At 42.8% G+C, this 22,236-nt stretch overlaps 1 protein-coding gene across 12 annotated transcripts; it reads right to left on the reverse strand.

The window, feature by feature from the left end:
* Positions 1-7,758: 7,758 nt before the first annotated feature.
* Positions 7,759-20,610, reverse strand: LOC308393201 (phosphatidylinositol-3-phosphate phosphatase MTMR1-like). 12 transcript variants are annotated; one of them, XR_013970942.1, is made up of 21 exons: positions 20,206-20,610; positions 18,797-18,902; positions 18,696-18,719; positions 17,601-17,624; positions 15,662-15,730; positions 14,350-14,437; positions 14,171-14,265; positions 13,989-14,096; positions 13,713-13,811; positions 13,348-13,431; positions 12,990-13,139; positions 12,435-12,623; positions 12,116-12,301; positions 11,859-12,017; positions 11,730-11,777; positions 9,941-10,033; positions 9,708-9,821; positions 9,592-9,635; positions 9,372-9,504; positions 8,011-8,662; positions 7,759-7,911 (listed from the first exon to the last, which is right to left on the reverse strand). XR_013970942.1 is itself a non-coding variant. In XM_080876772.1 (20 exons), exons 1-20 carry the CDS (start codon positions 20,310-20,312, stop codon positions 8,501-8,503), a joined length of 2,079 nt encoding a protein of 692 aa, XP_080732898.1. In that variant the 5' UTR covers positions 20,313-20,610; the 3' UTR covers positions 7,759-8,500. The 12 variants fall into 12 exon arrangements, 11 of the variants coding, with proteins under 11 accessions (XP_080732898.1, XP_080732894.1, XP_080732901.1 ...); XM_080876772.1 differs by having other exon boundaries at positions 7,759-8,662; positions 15,662-15,727; XM_080876768.1 differs by having other exon boundaries at positions 7,759-8,662.
* Between the last annotated feature and the right edge of the window lie 1,626 nt (positions 20,611-22,236).

The raw sequence follows: 22,236 nt of genomic DNA on the forward strand, positions 1-22,236 counted from the left end.
TCAGCAAACTTTATTAATCCAGGAGGGAAACTGAGTTGTCATAGCAGCAAATATACAGGAAACAACAAGCACTCAAAGTGAGTGTAGAAACAGAGTTATGATAGATAAATATTCAGATAAATAGAGAAATACAGAAATATAGGTATAAATATACATACCAGTATAAAAGGATAAGTATGTGTGCAAATATATTGTGGTGTACAAAGTGACAGGCTGCACTGAGGTGTGATTATTTCTGTTCCACATGTGTGGATCTGACCCAAGTGGACGAATTGAAGAGTCTGAAGGCAGCAGAAGGAACGATCTCCTGTAACGTTCCCTCAGACAGCAGGGTTGAAGGAACCTGTTGTTGAAACTGCTGTGCAGATTGTCCAGTGTATCATGGAGGGGTGAGAGTCATTGTCCATGATTGACAGCAGTGTGTCACAGATCACCTCCTCCAGGCGGTCCATTTACCATCTGAGCCTTTGTAGAAAGTTAAGCTGGCTCAGACCCTTTTTGTAGGCAGCGTCCATGTTGGCAGACCACTCCAACTTGTGATCCAGATGAACTCCCAGATACTTAAAGGATTCAATTCAATTTTATTTATATAGCGCCAAATCACAACAAAAGTTACCTCAAGGCGCTTCATAGATACAGAGAGAAACCCAACAATCATATGACCCCCTATGAACAAGCACTTTGGCGACAGTGGGAAGGAAAAACTCCCTTTTAACAGGAAGAAACCTCCGGCAGAACCAGGCTCAGGGAGGGGCGGGGCCATCTGCTGTGATTGGTTGGGGTGAGAGAAGGAAGACAGGATAAAGACATGCTGTGGAAGAGAGACAGAGGTTAATAACAGATATGATTCAATGCAGAGAGGTCTGTTAACACATAGTGAGTGAGAAAGGTGACTGGAAAGGAAAAACTCAATGCATCATGGGAATCCACCAGCAGCCTACGTCTATTGCAGCATAACTAAGGGAGGATTCAGGGTCACCTGGTCCAGCCCTAACTATATGCTTTAGCAAAAAGGAAAGTTTGAAGCCTAATCTTGAAAGTAGAGATAGTGTCTGTCTCCTGAATCCAAACTGGAAGCTGGTTCCACAGAAGAGGGGCCTGAAAACTGAAGACTCTCCCTCCCATTCTACTTTTAAATACTCTAGGAACAACAAGTAGGCCTGCAGAGCAAGAGCGAAGTGCTCTAATAGGGTGATATGGTACTACAAGGTCATTAAGATAAGATGGGCAATGTTCCCTCTAAGCTGCGCGCGTGCGCAATTGTGCACTGCTGGCACAGTCTCTGCGCACAGAAAATCTGCGTTGCGCACAAAAAAATCTAACCTGAATTGACATTAAAATTAATACTTTAACAATTCTGTTTTGCAGTGTTAGTCAGTGAGTGACTGGCTGTGTCACGACCTGCGGGATCGGCAAGGCGCTGATCAGCATCTCTTCACTCCTAGCCCCCCTTCTCTTCTCTTTTTCCTCTCTCTCTCCCTCTCCCCTGTTTTGCCGGGGCGGAACTCACAGCGGGTTCACGCCCTCGGTCCACGCCTTCCCGGATCGTGCACACCTGGGCCTCATCAGACCAGCTGGTATATTAGAAGGAGGAGATCAGCTGTTCAACACTGGATTGTTGTGAAGGCTCTTGTCAGTAGACACCTAGCTCAAGTTTCCCATGCCTCTGTCTCAGAGACTTAACGTGTTCCTTTGTTCCTAGATTCCCCGGACCCGTCCCCGTGTTTCCCCGTGTGGAGTGTGGAAGGAGTGACAGGTCGCTAGCGGAGTGGAGAGAGGCTGTTCTGAGCGTGTGTGTGATTTCCCCGTTTTCCCTGGAGCCCTGGACCCCTGCCCCTCACATCTTGTATATAGCACTAACCTCACACTGTCTGTACATACACTTGGTGAAGATCTGTAATAAACTATCTCTGTTTGAACGCTACCCAGGAGTCCTGCGAGTGGATCCTCTAAGCAACTCGTGACAGGCTGCTCCCGTATGGGATTAGAACGATGCCACCTTATCCCATAGTCCACCCAATAATGCGATTCACATTCGTATATACGCAGCTAATCAATGTGGTTGACAGGCAATGACCAATCAAAAAATGATATGGCAACGTGGCATTTACTGGTTTAGGAAGGGGGAAGTTTTAGGAGTGACTGCGGTGTTTTGAGATGTGAGAGATTTGTGTAGTTAGTGTGTAGTGTAGTCAATAGTTTTGTTGTGTGTGTCAGAACAATGAGGCGACTGCTGAATGTTTCAGGAGTGATACATGTCCTGTTGTCAGGCCTGCAGGTATCAGGCTGTTGTTCTCCTTTATCTCATAGTGGACAGAAATTATTTTTTGCAGTGGCACAAATAATTTGTGTGGCATCAGATTTGATGCAGAACAGCTGATTGTTCTGTAAATAGTTTGAAATTTTTCTTTAAAAAAAAAACAAATGCCTTGGCTGCATTTTTAGGTAAACAGCTGCAAAAAACTTTGTTTGCATAACTTGGTTACTTTTTTGAAGAAGTAACTATATAATTCAATTGCTCAACATTGGTCATCATTATCAGTATATTACATTATATACTGTATTTTGCAGACAGAGAGTTACATTTATTTATTTTATTTTTATTTATTTTACTTCCAATAGTGTTAACATACTACACAGGTCATGAACAAGATTTTTTTAAATTTTCATTCTAAATACATGCACTGAAATACACAAATAAAATTGCCATAACTTGACCTCATGTTGCCTGCTTCTTTTCTTGTGTGTCTGTGGATGTAAAACAGTAACACACTTTCTGCTCTGTGTGTCTTTAATTGTAAATAAATGCAATATGTTTTCATTTTAAAATGCAGTGCAAAAAACTTCTGCTCTAAATCTTTTTTTTTAGAAAAAAAATCTTTTTTTTGGGCCTGTTGTGGAAGTTTTCCATTTAAATAAAGCCTGCAGACGAGCGGTGAGCGGTAGCTAACATTCTTTAATCAAAACACACAAAGAACAGACAAGCAAGCTTGATGAAGTCCCTGCATGACCGCGGGACAGACGGTCAGCAGTCTCCCTGAGCCTAGCATGGCTCTCAGTTAAATACCTTCTCCAGGAACAAAAGGCAGTACACAGCTGTTTCACACCTTAAGGTTCACACTCCCTTGCTACCTCCCAGAGTCCTCGAAGAGACAAAAGACTCTTCCTGTGGAGTTGCCTGCTTCCCCCAACTTCCTTACTAGACCCCCACCATTTGTCTTACTGTATGAGTGTGAGACATGTTAAAATCCAGTGGCACCAAGGTATCATAAAATAAAATAATGTGATTAATACATAAGTAAAAGAAATTCCTATACATGCCCCTTCCTGACTTCTTATGTTTTAACATGTTTGTTACACTTACATGTTTCCAATTTCAAATGTTAACACAGATGTTCAGAGTAAATACAGATTGTAGTTTTTTAAATGATGATTTCATTTAGTTTGGGGAAACAGCTCTCCAACTTTACCTCATGTAGAAAAAGTCATTTCCTTTTAAACCTAATAAGTGGTTTTGTCATCTAGCAAGAACTGCAATCAAGCATTTGCAATAACTGGTGATGAGTGTGTTACAGCGCTGTGGAGGAAATTTGGTCCACTCTTCTTTGAAGAATTGTTTTCATTCGGCCACTTTGGAGGGTTTTCCAGCATAGGCTGAGTTTTTAAGGTCATGCTAAACCATCTCAATCTGATTGCAGTCTGCACTTTGACCAGGTCCATGTTGTTTTTTGAGCCATTCAGAGATGATCTTGCTGCTGTGTTTTGCATTATTGTCCTGGTGCACTTGAGCTTCAGGGCACATTAAATGAGACAAGTGAGGCCTTCAGGTTTTCCACATTTTCTGTATTAAGGCCCTCATCGTGGCTCGATTCCCAAAGCGCTTGAAATGCCTTTGTAACCCTTTCCAGACTGATAGAGTTCAATGTTTCTTAGCTGTTTCTTTAGATGTCCACGATGTTGCTTTCTGAGATCTTTTAGTCAACTTCACATTTTTTATTTTTATTTTTTGCCTGTCCCATTTGGTTCTTCAGCCCTCAGAATTGTTGTCTGAAGACCAACAAGGAGACCCAATGGATTTACTTTCCCAAATGGATCATCACGGCCTTGCCGTATTGGTCCATTTGATCGACCTTTGTTGTTATTATTTATTTTATTTTATTTTCAGTTGTTACAGACGGGACAGACATGACTGAGGGATAGGAAAGGGAGAAAGAACGATGAAGGAAAAGAAAAACAGAAGGGAAGAGGGACAGTGAGAAAGGGCACTTAAAAAGAGAAAGAAAAAAAATCTCCTGGATCACCTGTTGAGAGAAAAAGAAGAGAGCAACATACTAAACACAACTCCATCACCAGTAGCGGTTTTTGATACGGGCATCATGGGCATCGGCAAAAAAAAAAAAAAAAAAAAAATTGCTTGTACTCATGCTGCCCCGACATCAGCCAGCTCATATTGGGAATGGTACAGGCACCAATCGGTTTTCTATAAAATAAAATATAAAATAAAGAATAAAACAAACTAACAAACACGAAAACACCAGACATTATAATAAGTCTTATCATTTGCACCTGGTGAATTTCGACAACAGTTTTATGTTAACGCACAATCCTTAATATGTTTTATGTGTGTGTGTGTGTGTGTGTGTGGGGGGGGGGGGGGGGGGGGGGGGGCAGAGAGAGTGTTCGCCCGGGGCACCAAACAGGCTAGGACCGCCACTGACCGTCACGTTAATCTAGCTAAGTGTAAACAGCAGTAAATACTGAATATTGAATGTTGTTGTGTAGCAAGCAGGACCAACAGCGCACAATGTGCTTGGAAATAGCACTGTTAAGAGATATATTCTAAAACACTTCTTCAGCAGAGAATCAGAGAGGAGAAACACATAGATTTTCTTGCTAGCAAGGGCAGCCTCCAGAGCTCACACACCAAGAGTGAAGCTCCAAGATTCACAAATGAGAGACTGCCCCGGTCTTTATTCTTATTCTTTAGTCTTTATTCCTTCAGTGGGTGCTTGTTCCTTACATTGGAATGTGGAGGTGTACGTGTGTGTGTGTGTGTGCGCGCGTGTGCGTGTGTGTGTGTGTGTGCGCGCGCGCGCGCGTGTGTCTTCCCTTAACCTGCTGGTCTGGAAAATCCAACACTTCATCTATATGTAAAGAAGGCACTTAGACTAAAACTGACATAGCTACGTTAATCTTACCGTAAAACAATAACACAAGGTACAACCTTTCCCATGCTCCTAGGATGTGGGGGTGAACGCCAGAACACCCTGGAATGTTACAGACCTCCTAGGATGAGACATTCTTTCAATATGCCACCAGTTATATACTTCTAACACAAATGATTACATGCAGTATTCTACCATATGCAAACTTATATCATTAAAAGACTATACTGACTACTAAGTACAATTTTCCATTGACATGGTCTTAAACCTTTGATCAGCTGTAAAACAGCCGTTTTCAGTTTAAGCGTTGTTTTCAATAAATTGCATGCTCAACAAAATGTTTTGTCTCACTCTCATTTCTTCTTGTTGCATGTTAAAGCTCTACGTGGAACCATTTTTTGCCATTTTTCAAGTGGTTTAAACTTTTATCGGGACTGTAGTGATGGAAAAAAATCAAATGTGGTTTGTTTGTTTTTTCAATTACAAACACAAATTAATCTAAAACATCTTAACGCGGTCATGGTGATGACCCAGCTGGAATTAAGTTGTACTTGCACAGGTTTAAGATTAAATATATAAAAGGATTTTCTTTAGTACCAAAAAAGAGAGAAACAGAGCAGTTACTGACTCTGCTCTGAATATTTCTCCAGCTTTTCGTATTAATAGTTCCTCAGAACTTGCAAAAGGTTCTTGCAGTTTTTTATCAATAAGATAAACCGGCTTCGACCGGCTTGATACTGTTGGCCAAAGCATCTTGATCTCGCGATTGGAGCATTAGATTGGTTCAGGTCATACCTGCTTGACAGGACTTTCTCTGTGAGCTTCTGAGATTTTATGTTTCCCTTTAGCTCCCCTTACTTGTGGTGCTCCTCAGGGATCTATGCTGGGGCCAATTTTATTCTCTATTTATATGCTGCCTCTAGGTCTAATTTTTAGGAAATATAACATTTTTTTCCATTCATACACCGATTACACTCAGATCTACTGTCAAGTGAAGCGAGGCTGTCCTGCTCCACTAGAACCCTTACTTCAATGTCTCCGTGAAGTTAACGCCTGGATGTCTTGATGCATTCTCAATCATCCAGGTAAGTAAATCTCCAAAAGTTGATTCTGTTCATCTGGACATTTTAAGTGGGAGAAACGTTTCCCCAACTCTCTGTCAATGGTACTCATGGCCATTGATCAGGGGTCTTTGATCAGTGGTTGTTGATCAATGGTCATGAGAATAATTATGATGAAGGTGACCTCCCAGCCCATTGTTCCTTCAGTGGGCTGGTTTCAGTCATTATGCAAATGTCCTGTTTATAAGATTTGGGGAAACCTGCAGACAGCTGAGACTGAAGAAGTCACCTGGATGATGAGGAAACGTTTCTGAAAACGTCCAGATGAACAGAATAAACTTTTGGAGACTAACATCTGGATTTCCTCTAACTTCCTCAACTTTAATGAGAACAAAACTGAAATGTTTGGACCAAGTGGCAGCACTTATCATTTTAACCTGCACAGTCTTGAACCTTTTATGAAGTCGAACGTTAAATATTTGGGGGTTATAGTTGACAAAAATTAAAAAACAGATTAGCTCAGTTGTACAGCGGGTTTTTTTTTTTTTCAAACTGAGGCTTATATCTAAGGCGAGTTCATTTTTGTCTTTTAAAGTCTTTGAACGGGCAATCCAAGCTTTTATCACATCCCAGCTGAACTATTATAACTCCTTATATGTTGGAGTTAGTCGGACCTGCCTCGCAAGACTCCAATTGGTCGAAAATGCTGCAGCTCGTCTTCTGACACGAACTAAAAGACGTGAACATATTTCCCTGATGCTCGCCGTTCACTTCAGAATTGATTTTAAAATACTATTGTCAACTTACAAAGCACTAAATGGACACGCTCCAGGGTATTTGTCTGACCTCTTGCAGCCTTATGCGCCCTCTAGATCTCTTAGATCAAATGATTTGTTGCTTTTAGCCGCACCAAGGTCGAGGCTGGTTCACAGAGGCCATCAAGGGTTCGTAGCCCCTAAATGTACCCCTACACATCAGACAGGCTCCTACTGTCAGTCTTTTCAAATTTCATCTAAAAACACATTTGTATTCACTGGCTTTTCATACAGTACAAATTATTTGATACTATTTTGTATTTCTGTACAGGACTTTGGTCAGCGTTGCTGTTGTATTTAAATGTGTAAATAAGAACGATAATGATACAAAAGCAATCAATTATGATCAAATTAACAGCTGCTGTCTGTCGTGTTTTGTTTTATTCTTAAGCTGCTGTGTATAATGTTTCTGCAACATCAGTTTGTCAGGAGTGTGTGAAGCTACACAGGGTGGCAGACCCACTGCACCCTGTGCATTTAAGGCCTTCATAATGACACATATTGTGTTCCATATAAGAATGAAATATGAATAAAAATTCTTATTTGCCAGGTTCTAACACTGATTCTGAAGCAAACTGAGAAAACAGAGCAGCATGAACATGCATACAGTCATACATGAGGGGCATGCATTGCAAACAGTTTTATACAGTGGAAAAAAAAAACACGTTTTGAAGGATGTGACCAGGGACGTGTTGTTTCACAGAGACGCAACAGAAACACAGAAGACAAAAATAGTTTATTTAAGACAAAGAAGAAGTTGGTGTTTGTAAAAAATAAAAAGGAAACACACAGCAGTCTCTGCATGCAGACGTTGGTCCCTGTGTTTGTAAGCAGAGAATAGTTGGTTGTGCCATGAACTGTGTGGTAGAGCTGGAAAATAAAACAGCTGTAGCTGTTATCTTCTTTAGAGTTCAATAATTTTACAGTTTCCGTTCATAACTGTCTTCATTACAAATCAATAAACATTACCAGCTGGAGCGTGTTCAGCAGTGCATGTGACTCGTCAGAGCAGCAGAGCCCTAAAACAACAACACATCATATAAAAATCTGCACGTAGAGCCTTAAACCACAAACTCTGAATAAGAATAACTTTTTATTTTTCATGCTTTGCATTCACATAATTAGTTTTAAGGTTGAACTGGTGCAACATCCACAGAGTGCAACAAGAAAATGAACCCAAATCACTTTATATTAACATGTTTTCTAACATGCTTTGGTTGAACAGTAGAAAAAATCCATGCTCTTGTGAAGTGCAATAAAAATAATATAAATATAGTTAACAGGACGCTTCAGTTAGGTCTAGTTTAAAACATTTTCTAAATGCTTTTTAATTTTACAAATATCTCGAGGAGTTATTTTATTTTTCTCAAATGGAAATGTTGATAAAAATATCAGTCAATTAGTATTTTGGTGTAACTTTGTTAAAACACACAAAAGCAGTCATGTGTGGCCGTCCCTGTCAGACAGCCGTGTGCAGCGGGGTTCCTGCGGTGTGTGTCGGAGAGTGGTCCGAGGAGGACGACAGGGAGTGGGATGAAGCCTCTCTTTGCAGCTCCTCCACCCTCCTCTGGAGCTCTGCTCTCAGGATCAGCAGATCCTTCAGAGTCTGGTGCACTGGTACCTGAAACACAATCACAGCGTGAGGAGCTACAGTCTTTCTCCAGCAGTCCTCAGTAGACTCAGCTCGGCACAGCTGAGACTCTTACTGTGAGCTCTGTCTGAGTGTCTGCTGTTTGTGAGTGAACTCCAACACCATCAGGAGATAAGCAGCCAGAACTGAATAGAAAAGAAGATGTTTTCTTCTCTGTATTATAAAAAATAAGCTCCTTCGTCTGGGATTATTTGATCAAAATTTTATCTTCCCTTCTCTCATCAGGTCCCGTGTCCTGTGTCCCGGCATGACCAGGTGACTGAGAGCAGCTGTGTGGCTCAGCTTCCCCTGAACCCACTGCTCCACCCTCCCCTGCAGCTGAGCCACAAAAATAACATCCACAACTGCACCAAAGAGTAAAACAGTGAAATATAGAACTTAGACATTAGTTCTCTATCATATCGAGACTCCACTCTCCAGAGATTCTTACTCAGAGAACCAAGGTCACAATGTAACCATACGGTCTCTGTTGCTCGGTTCCTGTTAGTACATGAATCAATAATTGATCAGCCCGCGACCCTGACAAGGAGAAGCAGAAGCGGGTGGATGGATGACTAAATCCATCATGAGAGCTTTCTTGTAGATCTTGTTTCTGTTACCTGTTGTTTTCTGGTAACATTTATCTGTGGTGAACATCTCATCCCTAACCAGACTCCTTCACCAGCTACCACCTGCGTACCTGTGGCCTCATGCGTGGGTTCCAGCGGGCATAGTAACTGGTCCAAAGCTCCAGGTGTCTGGGCGAAACCATCGGGTAGAGAACGTGGTTTTCATAGTCCACGTAGAAGGGGTTGGTGAAGTCCTCGGGCTGGCTGTCAGGTAACAGCATCAACCAGTCAAAACCTTTCAGTAATCTTGTCCACTCACGCTTAACATAACCAGCGAGGTCATTAACGTACCTGTTGATGTACGACCAGAGAGACACAGTCTTGGCTGGAACCTCCTGCACAAAACAAAGTTAGACTTTCAGCTGAAACAGCTTCTATGACCCTGTTGCATCAGGACACGAACATACCTGGTTGGCCCGCTCCTGTTCACTGCTGTAGAGGAATGTACCAAACAGACAGCTGTACAGATGGTCCAGCACGGTGATCAGGAAGAGCTCATTGAACTCAAAGGCTGCTGGGAACTGCGTTCAGAACGAGTCAGAGAAATGATGTAAATACGTACACACAAAGACATACATGCCAACTCCTGGAATCAAGAAACGAACACGATGTGCTGTTGAAGCTGGAGTCCAGGACCGACCTGTCGAGTCATCTGCCAGACGCAGTCGATAAACTGGACGAACAGAGGCGAGCGCTCTGAGTTAGCATGGTTCTCATCACCGTGGCCCACGCGCTTTAACACAGGGGAAAAGTAGTTATAAGCATTTGTTCAGCCTGCCTGACGTCGTTTCAAATCTTCATATTTCTTACATCTGATATGTTTAATATGAAACTAGACTCCTGCATCATTTCTGAGCTTTTACACAGAAATATACAACCAGTCAAAAGTATGGATGTTGTTCCTTTATTTTCATGAGTGTTTACACTGTAGATTCTCACTGAAGGCATCAGAACTATGAATGAACACATGTGGAATTCTGTAATAACAGAAAAGTGTGAAATAACTCAGAACATGTTTGATATTTCAGGTTCTTCCAAACAGCCTTTGCTTTGAGTCCTGCTTTGCTCACTCTTGGCGTTCTCGCCATGAGCTTCATGAGGTCGTCTCCTGAAACGGTTTCCAACAGTCTTGAAGGAGTTCCCAGAGATGCTGAGCACTTGTTGGTCCTTTGCCTTCACTCTGAGCTCCATCTCATCCCAAACCATCCACACTGGGTTTAGGTCAGGTGACTGTGGAGGCCTTCATTTCTGCATCGCACAAAGACTCGGCAGGTGGAACCAAAGATCTCAGATTTGGACCCATCAGACCAAAGCACAGATGTCCTCTGGTCTAATGTCCACTCCTTGTGTTTCTCAGCAGCTGTTTGACCATAAAAGCCTGATTCACACAGTCTCCTCTGAACATGTAGAGATGTGTCTGCTACTGGAGCTCTGTGTGGCATCTATCTGGGCTCTGATCTGAGCTGCTGTTAACTTGTGATTTCTGAGGCTGGTGACTCGGATGAATCCTCAGCAGCAGAGGGGACTCCTGCTCTTCCTTTCCTGGGGCGTCCTCATGTGAGACAGTTTCATCGTGGTCTTGATGGTTTTTGTGACAGCACTTGGGGACACATTCAAAGTTTTAGCAGTTTTACAGCCTGACTGACCTTCAGTTCTTAAAGTAATGATGGGCTGTTGTTTCTCTCAGCTGATTGGTTCTCACCATAATATGAATTCTGACAGTTGTCAAATATGGCTGCCAGCTGTGCACCAACCTGACTGCTGCACAACACACCTGATGGTCCCAACCTCATTAAGAAGGCAAGAAATTCAGCAAATGAGCCCTGACAGGCTCACCTGTGAGGGGAAACACGTCAGGTGACCCCATCATGAAGCTCACTGAGAGAAGGCCGAGGGTTTGCAGCGCTGCCAACAAAGCAAAGGATGGAATCTAAAATATAAAACATATCAATTTTTCCTTTGCTCTGCATTTGCCGTTCAGTTTCCTGCCCTATTTTCAAATTATTAATTAGTATTATTAATTAATTTTGCAAACTATCTGACAGACTTCTAACTGTGGAGCTGGCGAGGTAAAGAATGCCTGATGTTGAGTCGTATCATTTGCTTTCTCATATACAACTAAAAGCTTCCTTAATAACAAGGCATGCATATTTAATATGGTGCAGATTTTTATGACAGATCTTCTCGTAAGTATTTCTCCTCCTGGACTCGGAATCTCTGCATGTGAAGCAAATGCATTACAGCACCTCTAACTTGTTTACATATGCAGCGACACTTGAGCGTGTACATGAAAAGCAAAGGCTCGTGAATGTACTTCATTCCAGGTAACTATGTAAATGACTGCATGTTGATGCCAGATTGTTATGTTGTTATGTAAAAAATAGGGATATAAAGCAAAGCAACAAATATTATATGTAGCAGACTCTTACAGCAGCAAACTTGTGTCCAAAACTAATCCACTCCTTCTCCACTAAAACCTGCAAACACAAGCATATATATGTTTAGTACGTTACTACATGCAAAGATGAGGTCTGGAGTGTGTACTTGGTGTGTGTAACCTGGAAGCCTCTCAGTGTGCGATAGTAACTGTCCAGCATCAGCATGGCCAGAGAGGTAAGCTGGGCTGTCCTGTCCCAGCCGTCGCTGCAGTGAACCACCACCGACGTCTTCCCAGACTCCAGCTTATCAGCTACCTTTGCTGCTCCTGCTAATAACAGCTAAACACAGCAGGGCCGTGTGGTTAAGATCTATTCTTTGCATAAGGAAACGGCTTGTTCCTTCTTTTATGTGGCTGGCGTGCGTTTGTGTAGTTTACCCGTATGTACTCCAGCCAGTGCGTCTGGTCGATAAAGGAGTGCCAGTGGGCTTCGTCTATGGTAGGATAAACGACATCCTTCATCTTCCTGAGAGACTCCCTCATCACATGAATGTTTGGAATTTCCAGGAAGTTTAGCTCTACATTGGGGTAGAAACTCTCGCTTTCATACCCTCCATCCTTTCCCTGCATGTGATGGAGGCAGCGGAGGAGTCCAAAAGAAAAAGAGAGATTTCCGTGTTAATAAGTGATGTAAGGGTGAGCAGTGATGAAGAAGCATGTCTCTATAGCAGCGTGGTTAAAACGCTCTGTGTTGCACCTTGTTGGTGATGGCCACGCTGCTCTGTCGGGCATCAAAGATGGTGAGCTTGTGGGACTGAGCGTTGGCGTCCATGATGATTTGGAGAAAGCGTTCGTCTTCTTTACAGCGACGGTCTGACGGCCCAACTAGCGGCTGGCTACAGCGTACAATGGTGGCCTGAGACTCCGGGTGGATCCAGGACAAGACCTGCAAGCAGGAAGAGCAAGACCAGTTCAAGCGAGCCAAACACACTGAGCACAGCATGAGGAAACAGCTCGGACACAATCTAAACTAACATTCATTTTGTGTGTTCCCATAAATACTAAAGTTACAAAGCAAGATGTATGGCTAACTGACAAGTCATCAGCCAGTGAACCTGCGAACATCGCGGGAAGCTTGCAGCAGCCTATTGCAGCGTAACATTAGGGAGGTTTAGGGTCAGCTAATCCAGCCCTAACTATATCTTTAATCTTAAAAGTAGAGACGCTGTCTGTCCCTCGAATCCAAACTGGGAGCTGCTCCCGTTCTACTCTGAGATAAAGAGCAAAGCCTCAGATCTGTGCTCAGACTGACCGGTATACGGTGCTTGGCTCTGAACACAGCCACTCGTTTGATGTCTTCATCTGTGATGTTGGTGGGGATGACCAGGATGGAAGGATACGTGTCACATAGCTCGTAGGTGCTGTTTATCTTACTGATGGTCCAGCTCTCATTAGGAAGCCCCTGACAAAAGACATGCAAGCAGAGAAAAGAAACAAAGTCTGGATAATGTAGAAAACAAATCTGATACACACGTAACTTGTTCACACATAAAATGTTCAGGATGCTGGAAAAGTAAGTGCTATTAAAAAAGAAACAGAGAAACATTTTGCAACAAATGAGGTTAACTGGCAACATGTCAGTCGTAGAGTAACGGCGCCCGTGGAGTTACCTGACGTCTGTATTCTGCTGCTGGGTCATACACCTTCCAGCCGTCCACAGGAAACTGCTCTTTGTACAGGAAGGCAAACAAGGGCTGCCAGAGGAAGTCACAGTTACAGAATTAGTCATGCAGATGTGACAAACAGTAGTTTTTACTATAACCGCCCTCACTCACGACCAGTTTGCCTTATGGGACTAACCAAAAGCCTTCTACAGCTAACTGTCAAACTCCTCACTATCCTCCAACCTTTGCTCCTCTTTATCATTTTGTATGTTGGTGCTTGCGTCTGCTATCTGTCACTGGATGTCGTGAGGCAGATCTGAGTGACACGTCAGTTAAAAGCAGTAAATACAGGACAAGAGAATTAAACTGACCAGACTGTGGGACAGAGGAAAGGCATGTTTGGTCAGCACCTCCACCACGTCCGGCTGGCTCTCCTCCATCTTATAGGCAAACCTGGGACTCCTCATGTCCTGAAGCATGAAGCAGGAAACTGCTCAATCAGCAGACTCGCCAAAATAAGACATTTGCACATTTTCTGGGTTTTTCTTTTATTGCTGTTAACTAAAAATGCCTATAAGATGTTAGATGACGTGTTTTAACACATATAATCATGCATTTGTGTGACTGCTTGTGTATTAAAGCGGTACCTTGCAGACCAGCTCCAGTCCCTTGTTGTTCTCTCCTTGGTTGGGAACACTGATAGATTCGATCCTGCTGATGACTCCCAGGTTCACATCCAGAATGAAGGGAGAGTCCTGAATGGACACACTAACATGAACACACTGGTACAGATGGAGCGCGCTACAGCACTTCTAATAATCTAGCAGACCTTTTCCACACTGATGAAGTACAGCTTGTAGTCTGTGATGGTCAAAGTCCCAGTAACCAGACCGCTGAATGGACAAATGTACATCACATCCTTGACTGTAGGAAAAGAAAAGCGCCGATTACACAGGTGTATTTGTATGACTGGACAATACACATAGAGACTAGGAAGAATGAAGGTACCTGTAGTTTGGATGGTCTCTCCAGGGAGCAGAGGAACCTGGTTCTGGAACATTTTGACCTGCGCTCCGTATCTCAGACCTGGGAGGGTCTGCAAAGATCACAGATCACTCAGTGGGACCACTACACACCTGTTTTATGTTAGCTAGTACTTGCAGACACATCGTTATCAAGCCTGTAATGGAGAGGTATTTTGCTACTGTTGCAAAATAAACTCATCAGTGTTAGAACAATAATCCTTTTTGCTAAAGCATATAGTTCGAGCTGGATCCTCCCTTAGTTATGCTGCAATAGGTGTAGGCTGCTGGGGGATTCCCATGATGCACTGGGTGTTCCTTCTTCACTCACTAAAGCTGTGTCCCAAAGTGCTCCAACGTTTTCGGAGACATCTGTTACCCACCAGCTCGATAGCTAGCCGGGGTTCAATGGTCACTCGAGCCAGCGAGAACTGCAAAATCCCCGCACGCTGTTTTCAGACTCCCGCCGTGTTTCGCTACTGAGGTTAAACATGATATATCAGTCACTTAGATAACTTAAAAATGTTAATGTTTGGCTTTTTTCAGTATTTTATTTGTTCGTGAGTAAATCGGTTTGGCTGAGATTAAAGTTATAGTTTTTATACAGCTGAATAAACGTCAAAAGAGACCGTCGAGAGTTTGCTCCAGCGTCCTGTTATATTTTAGATGGCAAGGAGCAGACGGCCGAGTTTATTAAACTCCACCGAGACAGCTAGTGTTGCAAAACTGAAGGCTGGATCGTCCAATTTCAAAGCTCTGCACTTCCGGCCTCCTCGGTCTACTTGGGCCGAGAAGGCCTCCAAAGGAGGCCGGGTCCTCCTTACTGCAAAGGATGCATCCTAGGTTTTGGGACACAGCTTATGTATTAACAGACCTCTCTGCACTGAATCATACTTGTTATTAATCTCTGTCTCTCTTCCACAGCATGTCTTTATCCTGTCTTCCTTCTCTCAACCCAACCGGTCGCAGCAGATGGCCCCGCCCCTCCCTGAGCCTGGTTCTGCCGGATGTTTTTCCTTCCCACTGTCACCAAAGCGCGTCATATGATTGTTCAACAATACTGGTTTTAATGTTTTGTCTGATTCTTAATCAGGACCTGGCTACCACACACATTCTACATTTCCAAGAATACGAATCAGTAACATCTTTTATAAGACCCTCCCTGACTGTTGTACATGTCATTTTGCCAGGATAGCGCAGCAGCACTAAGGGAAAGAAGAGTGAACGGAAAGGATGAAGCAGGCAGACCAACAGAGCGAGGAGCAAGAAAACTGAAGAAAAGTAAGAGACAGACTTGCCAAAGCATTGGAAGGATGCTCAGAGTCAATGTCTCCATGGTAACAAAGCCCTTCATCCTGTGAATCCTGCTGCAGGGAAAAGCCAGCATGAAGACAGTGAGACAAAGAGACAGAGAGAGATTATATAGTAAAAGGACACGCTTATAGACTGAAAGATGTTATGTGTTTGAAGATGTGACGACACAAGTGCATCACTCCCTTTGAGAGGGCGGTACAAAACAAAGTCTAGCTCGTGTGAAACAGATGAGCACAGAATTATTGGGCCGTCTATGAAAAATGTTTAAAGTAGGTTTGTCAAGTTTCCCAAGTGTTGTTAAACAGCAGGGAGTTTTTAACAGGGTTCCCAAACATCTGAGGTTTATATGATGGATGTGCACACTATGTCCCCTTTCACACAGAAACAAATTAATTTCACAAAACCTACCAGAGTCAAAAATATTAGCTCCCCTGATGCTAATGTGGACTCGTTCGTTAGTGCTTTTCTAGTCTACGTGAGCACTCAAAGCATCCCTCGTTCACCAATCACGTTTTACCTCTGACAGATGCAATAAAGAGCAAGTTGGGGTTTAATAACATCGATCATGTTAAGCCGGCCGCCTGGAATCATTTTGCTGTTTCAGCTGTAAAAGTGTCATAAAATCATCTGAGAGTTTTTGTCCCCTTTGTCAGGACGACTATTTCTTTCAACATCTGGTAGTTGTGTTGCTCTACTGTAAACTATAAGAGTGTTATCAGGGATAATAAGAGAAAAACACAAATATTTGACAATTTATATTGAATGAGGCACTCAGAATGTACATGAATAAAAGATTTAGAACAGCCAAAAAGTATGAACTGCTAAACACTGAAAAACAACAAGTATGTGACCTTTGAACCTGTGGTGTGTATTTGGGCATCTCTTTTTTTCTAAATAATTCCAGGCATTTTGGGCCCTGGTAGAGCTCCAGGAAGCACTTCCTGTCAAGCTTGAACCCCAGGCCTAACGACCCCACTCTGCTCCGCCTGTGTGGTGGATGCACTTGGATGCACTTCCACCAGAACTTCCTGACCACAAACCACTTTTAAATCACACCTCAAAACTCATCTATTCAGAATTGCATACACCTGCTCTGTCTTAGTCCATTTTTACTTGCTCAGCTTTTATACTGTCATGCTTGGTTTTTCTTATTTACCTTATGTCTAAATGTTATTTTGCCATGTTTTTTATATTGTTGCGATTGTTCTTGTGCTATTGTAAGGTGACCTTGAGCCTCTTAAAGGCACCTATAGATAAAATGTATTATTATTGTTATTATAACAATCCAGACCTAGGTTTGCTCAGAAGCTTCACAGATCCATTCAGGATTCCTTCCACCCACTGGCATGATTCCCAGTTCCAGAAACACTGAATTATTCCCACAGCTTAATGCTCCCACCACTGTGATGGCCTTCACATGCAAACACTGTTTGGTAACTTTAATGTCCCCAATGGGAAATTGATTTGCAGCCACTCCACTCATCAAACAACATCGAGTTACAAAAAAAACCCCACTTTAATTAGATTTTCTTATTGAGGCGCTACAGTTTGTCTGGTTGGTTTCTTTCTCTGTTGCAGTGGAGTCAGTTTCATACTTAATTAAGAATGAAAAAAGAAAGATGAAGAAAAGCAGAGAGGGATAAAACAGGAAGTACAGTGAGCAGAGAGCAGCAGCAGCTCTGGTCTGTCTGCAGCAGGAGGCTGATTTGGTTACACACTGTCACACAGTAACAAACTGCTCAAATTTGCATCACATGCAATATTTATTCAGAGCCGTTACAGGTATTCGTCTAATTTGAACATTTGCTGTATCACAAGAATCACAGTCAAGAGGCAGCTGTTGCTTTATCCCAGGCTACAAAACTCCTGTGTGTGTGCAGTACACTTGTGTTGTAAATGTGTTGAAAGGACAACAACTCTTACCCTGCGATTCAGCCTCTTGGACACCTGGAGGTTAAACACACCACATGGACATGAAATGGAAAGCACTAATGTGACACTCTGGTTCAACCCAAAGGTTATCTTTAATGTGTGGCACATCAGTCTGTGTTTATAACAGAAGGATGCAAATAGACAAGCGCGCAGAAGCAACCTCCAAACAATGAGCCTCAAAATTCAAGCAAAGACAACAAGTGACAAACAGCCGATACAAGTTCAGACAAGCTGCAGGAAAGCTGCGCTTCTAACTTTGTTCTAATGAAGTGAGCCTTAAATCGGAGGGTTTGATCTGACACAGTGGAGGTGAATTCACTACACACATTTCATTAGATGTGCACAGAGTGGTGTCTTTTTACATTCAGGAGCTATTTGTCATTTCACAGACAGTGTACATACCACAGTGGTGACAGTGAAGTCTGTGCTACTCTGGTTACATTTCTCAAGACTGTGATAAGTTCCTGGAAATGCAACTTTTCAAAGAAATAACACAACTAACACTGTTCAGCTCACAGTTCTCAGCAGCTATAAGCAGAGTTTGGTTCCGATCTGGATTTCGGGAAGGAAAACTCCAGTTCTCTGAATATTGGTCAGCCTTATTGCTCAGGTGCAACGTAATAGCTGTAGAAGATGTAGTGAGGTGTTATCATATTTTATCGTCAGCGTTTGCAAAGATCTAATGTTATACAACCAGGGGCCACAGTTTGGTCTCTCTCTGCAGGTCTAGTGTGATGTGTTAGACTTGCAAACAATACAGCTAAACCCTGCTAAATAACAGATCTATATGAGCAGCATCGTCTAGTTAATAAAGCACATTGCATATAATGTGCAATACATAGAACATTACACCTCTACCTGATCTGAGGTCTAACAGACAAAATTCAATATGAATGAGCCAAAATGCGCCTCGCTACAGAGCGGTGGTTGCAGAGAGCAGGCCGCTGACAGACAGAAGCAGTCGATAACTTGCTCAGTAGTGTCCCTAAACAATGACAGCAGACTTTATCATTCATATGGACTTAACAGACAAAACTAGGCGCCCACACTCAAAGCAGCTCACATGGAGACGTCTCCGAGACTTACCATGAAGTCTGGTCTTCTCCCAGCCTATTAGTTACAGAATACACACGGATGAGAATCACTGCCAGCAGTGTGTGTGTCTGTGTGTGCTGTGTGTTATCTACCTTGATGTCCCTGCTCCCAATGTCTGGTTGGACTGATCCTGAGATCTGACTGGAGATTGTGGCTGCTATTAGCTGTTTACACCATTCTACGTGAGAACCTGTTGGACTGAACACAGAGTGAAACAGTGAACTGACGTATATTCGGCTATATTCACGTTTAACATCATCACTGTAAGATGCATGTGTTAAACAGATAAACATCCTCTGTCAGTGAGGACAATGTTCAGCTGACCACATGTTACAGATGAGAACGTTCCCCCAGCTCAAAGAGCAGAATCCCTGTGTAGTAACAATGTTATTAATGCATAACTAATATTATTTCAACTGCAAACGATGATTGCTAAGAAAACCAACACTGCCACTAAAAGCTGCCAGAAATGTTGCTGGACTGAGTCGGCCATCAGACTGACACCAGCCTGCAACTACACAGGGTGAAGTTGCCAATTATATGCAATCTGTCTCTGATATAAACTGCATTGTGACTTCAGTCAGTCTGAGTCAGACTTTTGTAGTATTCACAGAGTCTTTTCATTTATTTAATAAAATGTTGATTTTTGGATGCAAAATTTGATGATACTTTGCTGTATGGATTTTTCTCCCACTCCTGAGCCAGACAGTACAACGTCCTGTCCCTGAGGTTTGACAGCGGTTGTCTGAGTGATGGAGACATACGGTCGGTCTCCATGACAGTCCTGAATATCAAGCCGAGAACAATATATCAGCTCATATGAAGCTTGTCGGTGACAGAAGATAAGCCAGTGCCTCTGACAGACTCAGTCTGGATTGGAGCAGCTTTGTGGTGTGAATGTCTTGGAATGTTGAGGGGGAGGAGTTACGACTGTGTGACGCTTCCTCCAGTTTTAGTACTATAATGGGGGGATGATAAGCAGGCATCAGCATAAAGACTACATAAAGAACATGGTTCCTACCCAGCACAACACAACCCCACGTTTCAGTGTCGGCATTGTTTTAACAGGAGCAACATTGTAACATTTCTGTCACCACGTCATCTCTTCCTCAGGTGGCTGCGCTGCACGTCGCTTCCTCTGAGCGGCAGATACGGATGCGTAACTCGGCGTCTGCAGGCTGGGTGGCCATATTCCGCCTCATTCCTGTGCATTTCCTATATGCTGTGTTAATCACGTGACCGTATTATTTTGTCAGCTACTGTGTTGTATGTTGTGGTTCCAAATAACACTGAGATGAAATGCTAACACACTACATCCGTGATGAGTGTTTTGTCACGTTGGAAAGTTTGACCCAAGCACTGGTCTGTGGATCGATGCCGAGATGAAGGTGTGATCTACTACTAATATTTCATGTTGCTGGTGTTCAGTGGGAAAGCGAGACGAGCATAAGTAACAAGCTGGGCATCGACGTCACGTTTTCTCGTTAGCGAGCCTGCTTACCTGTCCAGGGTATCACCGGCTGCCGCGCCGCAAGTCGGCGAGCCCCACGGCTTTCTGTTCGCCCCTGCACCGTCCCCAGCGCCGGCACCTCCGGCCTGTTTCTCCATCTGTCACACGACTGCTTCGTTTCTGGGTCACCGGGGGGCGCAGATGATGGTTTCCTCTGATACAGACAAGGGATGCGGATGAAACTAAAGCTCGGTGTAATTCCAGTGTCCGCTCCCAGCGGCTGTAATGGATCTTTAAGGACTCCGAACGGTGTAAAGAAACTAATCAGAGGCTCGACAGCGGATCTCACATGCAGTGGTTTCCTCTGCTTTGGTTGTTTGCACTTCCTCTTAGTCGCATCTATACCCGCAGCATTGTTGTTCGCAAACAGTGACGTCGCCACGGCTTCTACCAGTGCTAAGGATGCTGTTGCACGGTCTGACCGACAGGCGTCGCCATTTAGACAAAACTGCCACATCAGCGCAAGAAGAAGAAGAAGAAGTCAACACGGAACGAAGAAAAATGCCACGAGAGGATGTGGGTGTCAAACATGTTCATCAAATAATAACACAATACAAAAAACACACGAATAAATAAATAACCACATATTCTATCTTAAATTAACCTGTCTGAATTCACCACATTTAGGACTGCTGGTAGAAACGGGGGTAACTGCTTAAAGGATGTTTCATATAATCTTTAAATGCAGAAAAGTTGGAGCAACCGCAAAAAATCTACATCATTAATTAAAATATTACAACAAAATTCTGTCACAGGTATTCTTCAAGACCAATAATAAACATAGGATGCACTGATATAGCATGTATACAGCATATATATATAAAGAAAATATCTTCGAGTTAAATTTTTTTTTTTTTTTTTTTTTTTTTTTTTTACAAAAACTCCAAGCTTTCCTAACATCAACCTGAAAAATTCATCACCCTGATAATTATCAGTAAATGTCTTAAATTAACTTTCTTTATGGGTAATAAATTAAATGACAATTAATTGGTTTTCACTTTTTCTCCACACTTGAAAAATCTATGAAATGATATTTTTTCCTTTTTTTACAGGAAGAGGAAAACATGCTTTTGTAACTGGTAAACTCGCGATTTTTTTTTCTTTTTTTTTTTTTCTTTTTTTTTAAAAAACACCTGTGCAGAGGAACAGGAACATAAGCAATCATAAATCAAAATCAATCATCAGCCTGGGCTGTCCTGGTGCCACGTGCACTTATGGACACCTCTATGTTCAAACATGGTGGTTGTTGCGTTTTACACAGAAGTCTGCTCAACAGAACACTGCTCCGGTTCACATCTGGCAGGCTGTTCACATCACTTCCCTCCAGGTGTCATTGCTGTTGTCCACATGAGTGTTGAAGTCTTCCATTAGGATGAAAGAGTCCCCAGGTGGAGCACTTTCCAGCACCCCACTCAGTGACTCCAAGAAGGCCGGGTACTCTGAACTGTTGTTCGGCACATAGGCGCAGACGACAGTTAGGACCTGTTTCCCGACCCGGAGGCGCAGGGAACAAACAGTTTTGTCCACCAGGAAAAACTCCAATGTACAGGCAGCAAGTCGAGGGGATACTAAACTATCCAGCTGAGCCCGCCACCTCTTACCAAGAGCAAGTCCAGCCCCTCTCCAGGAGACTGGTTCTGGAGCCCAAGGTATACGTTGAGGTAGACCGACTATATATAACCAGTACCTCTCAACCTCACGCACTAACTCAGGCTCCTTTCTCACCAGAGAGGTGACACTCCAATGTTTTACAGAGTATCTGTAGACAATGTAGAGTCTTTATAGACTCCTACAAAGACTTTTTTTTTTTTTTTTTTTTTTTAAATCCATCAGCCATCATCAAGCTGCTAAATACATTATATTTGGAGTGGCTGTAGAGCAGTAGATAGAGCTAGTAGGTGACCTGCTCTATCTACTGCTCTACAGCCACTCCAAATATAATGTATTTAGCAGCTTGATGATGGCTGATGGATTTGAAAAAAAAAAAAAAAAAAATCAGAGTGAAGGTTGGTGGTTCAATCT

The sequence above is a fragment of the Rhamphochromis sp. 'chilingali' genome (assembly GCF_963969265.1).
Source record: "Rhamphochromis sp. 'chilingali' genome assembly, chromosome: 1".
Taxonomy (NCBI): Eukaryota; Metazoa; Chordata; class Actinopteri; order Cichliformes; family Cichlidae; genus Rhamphochromis; species Rhamphochromis sp. 'chilingali'.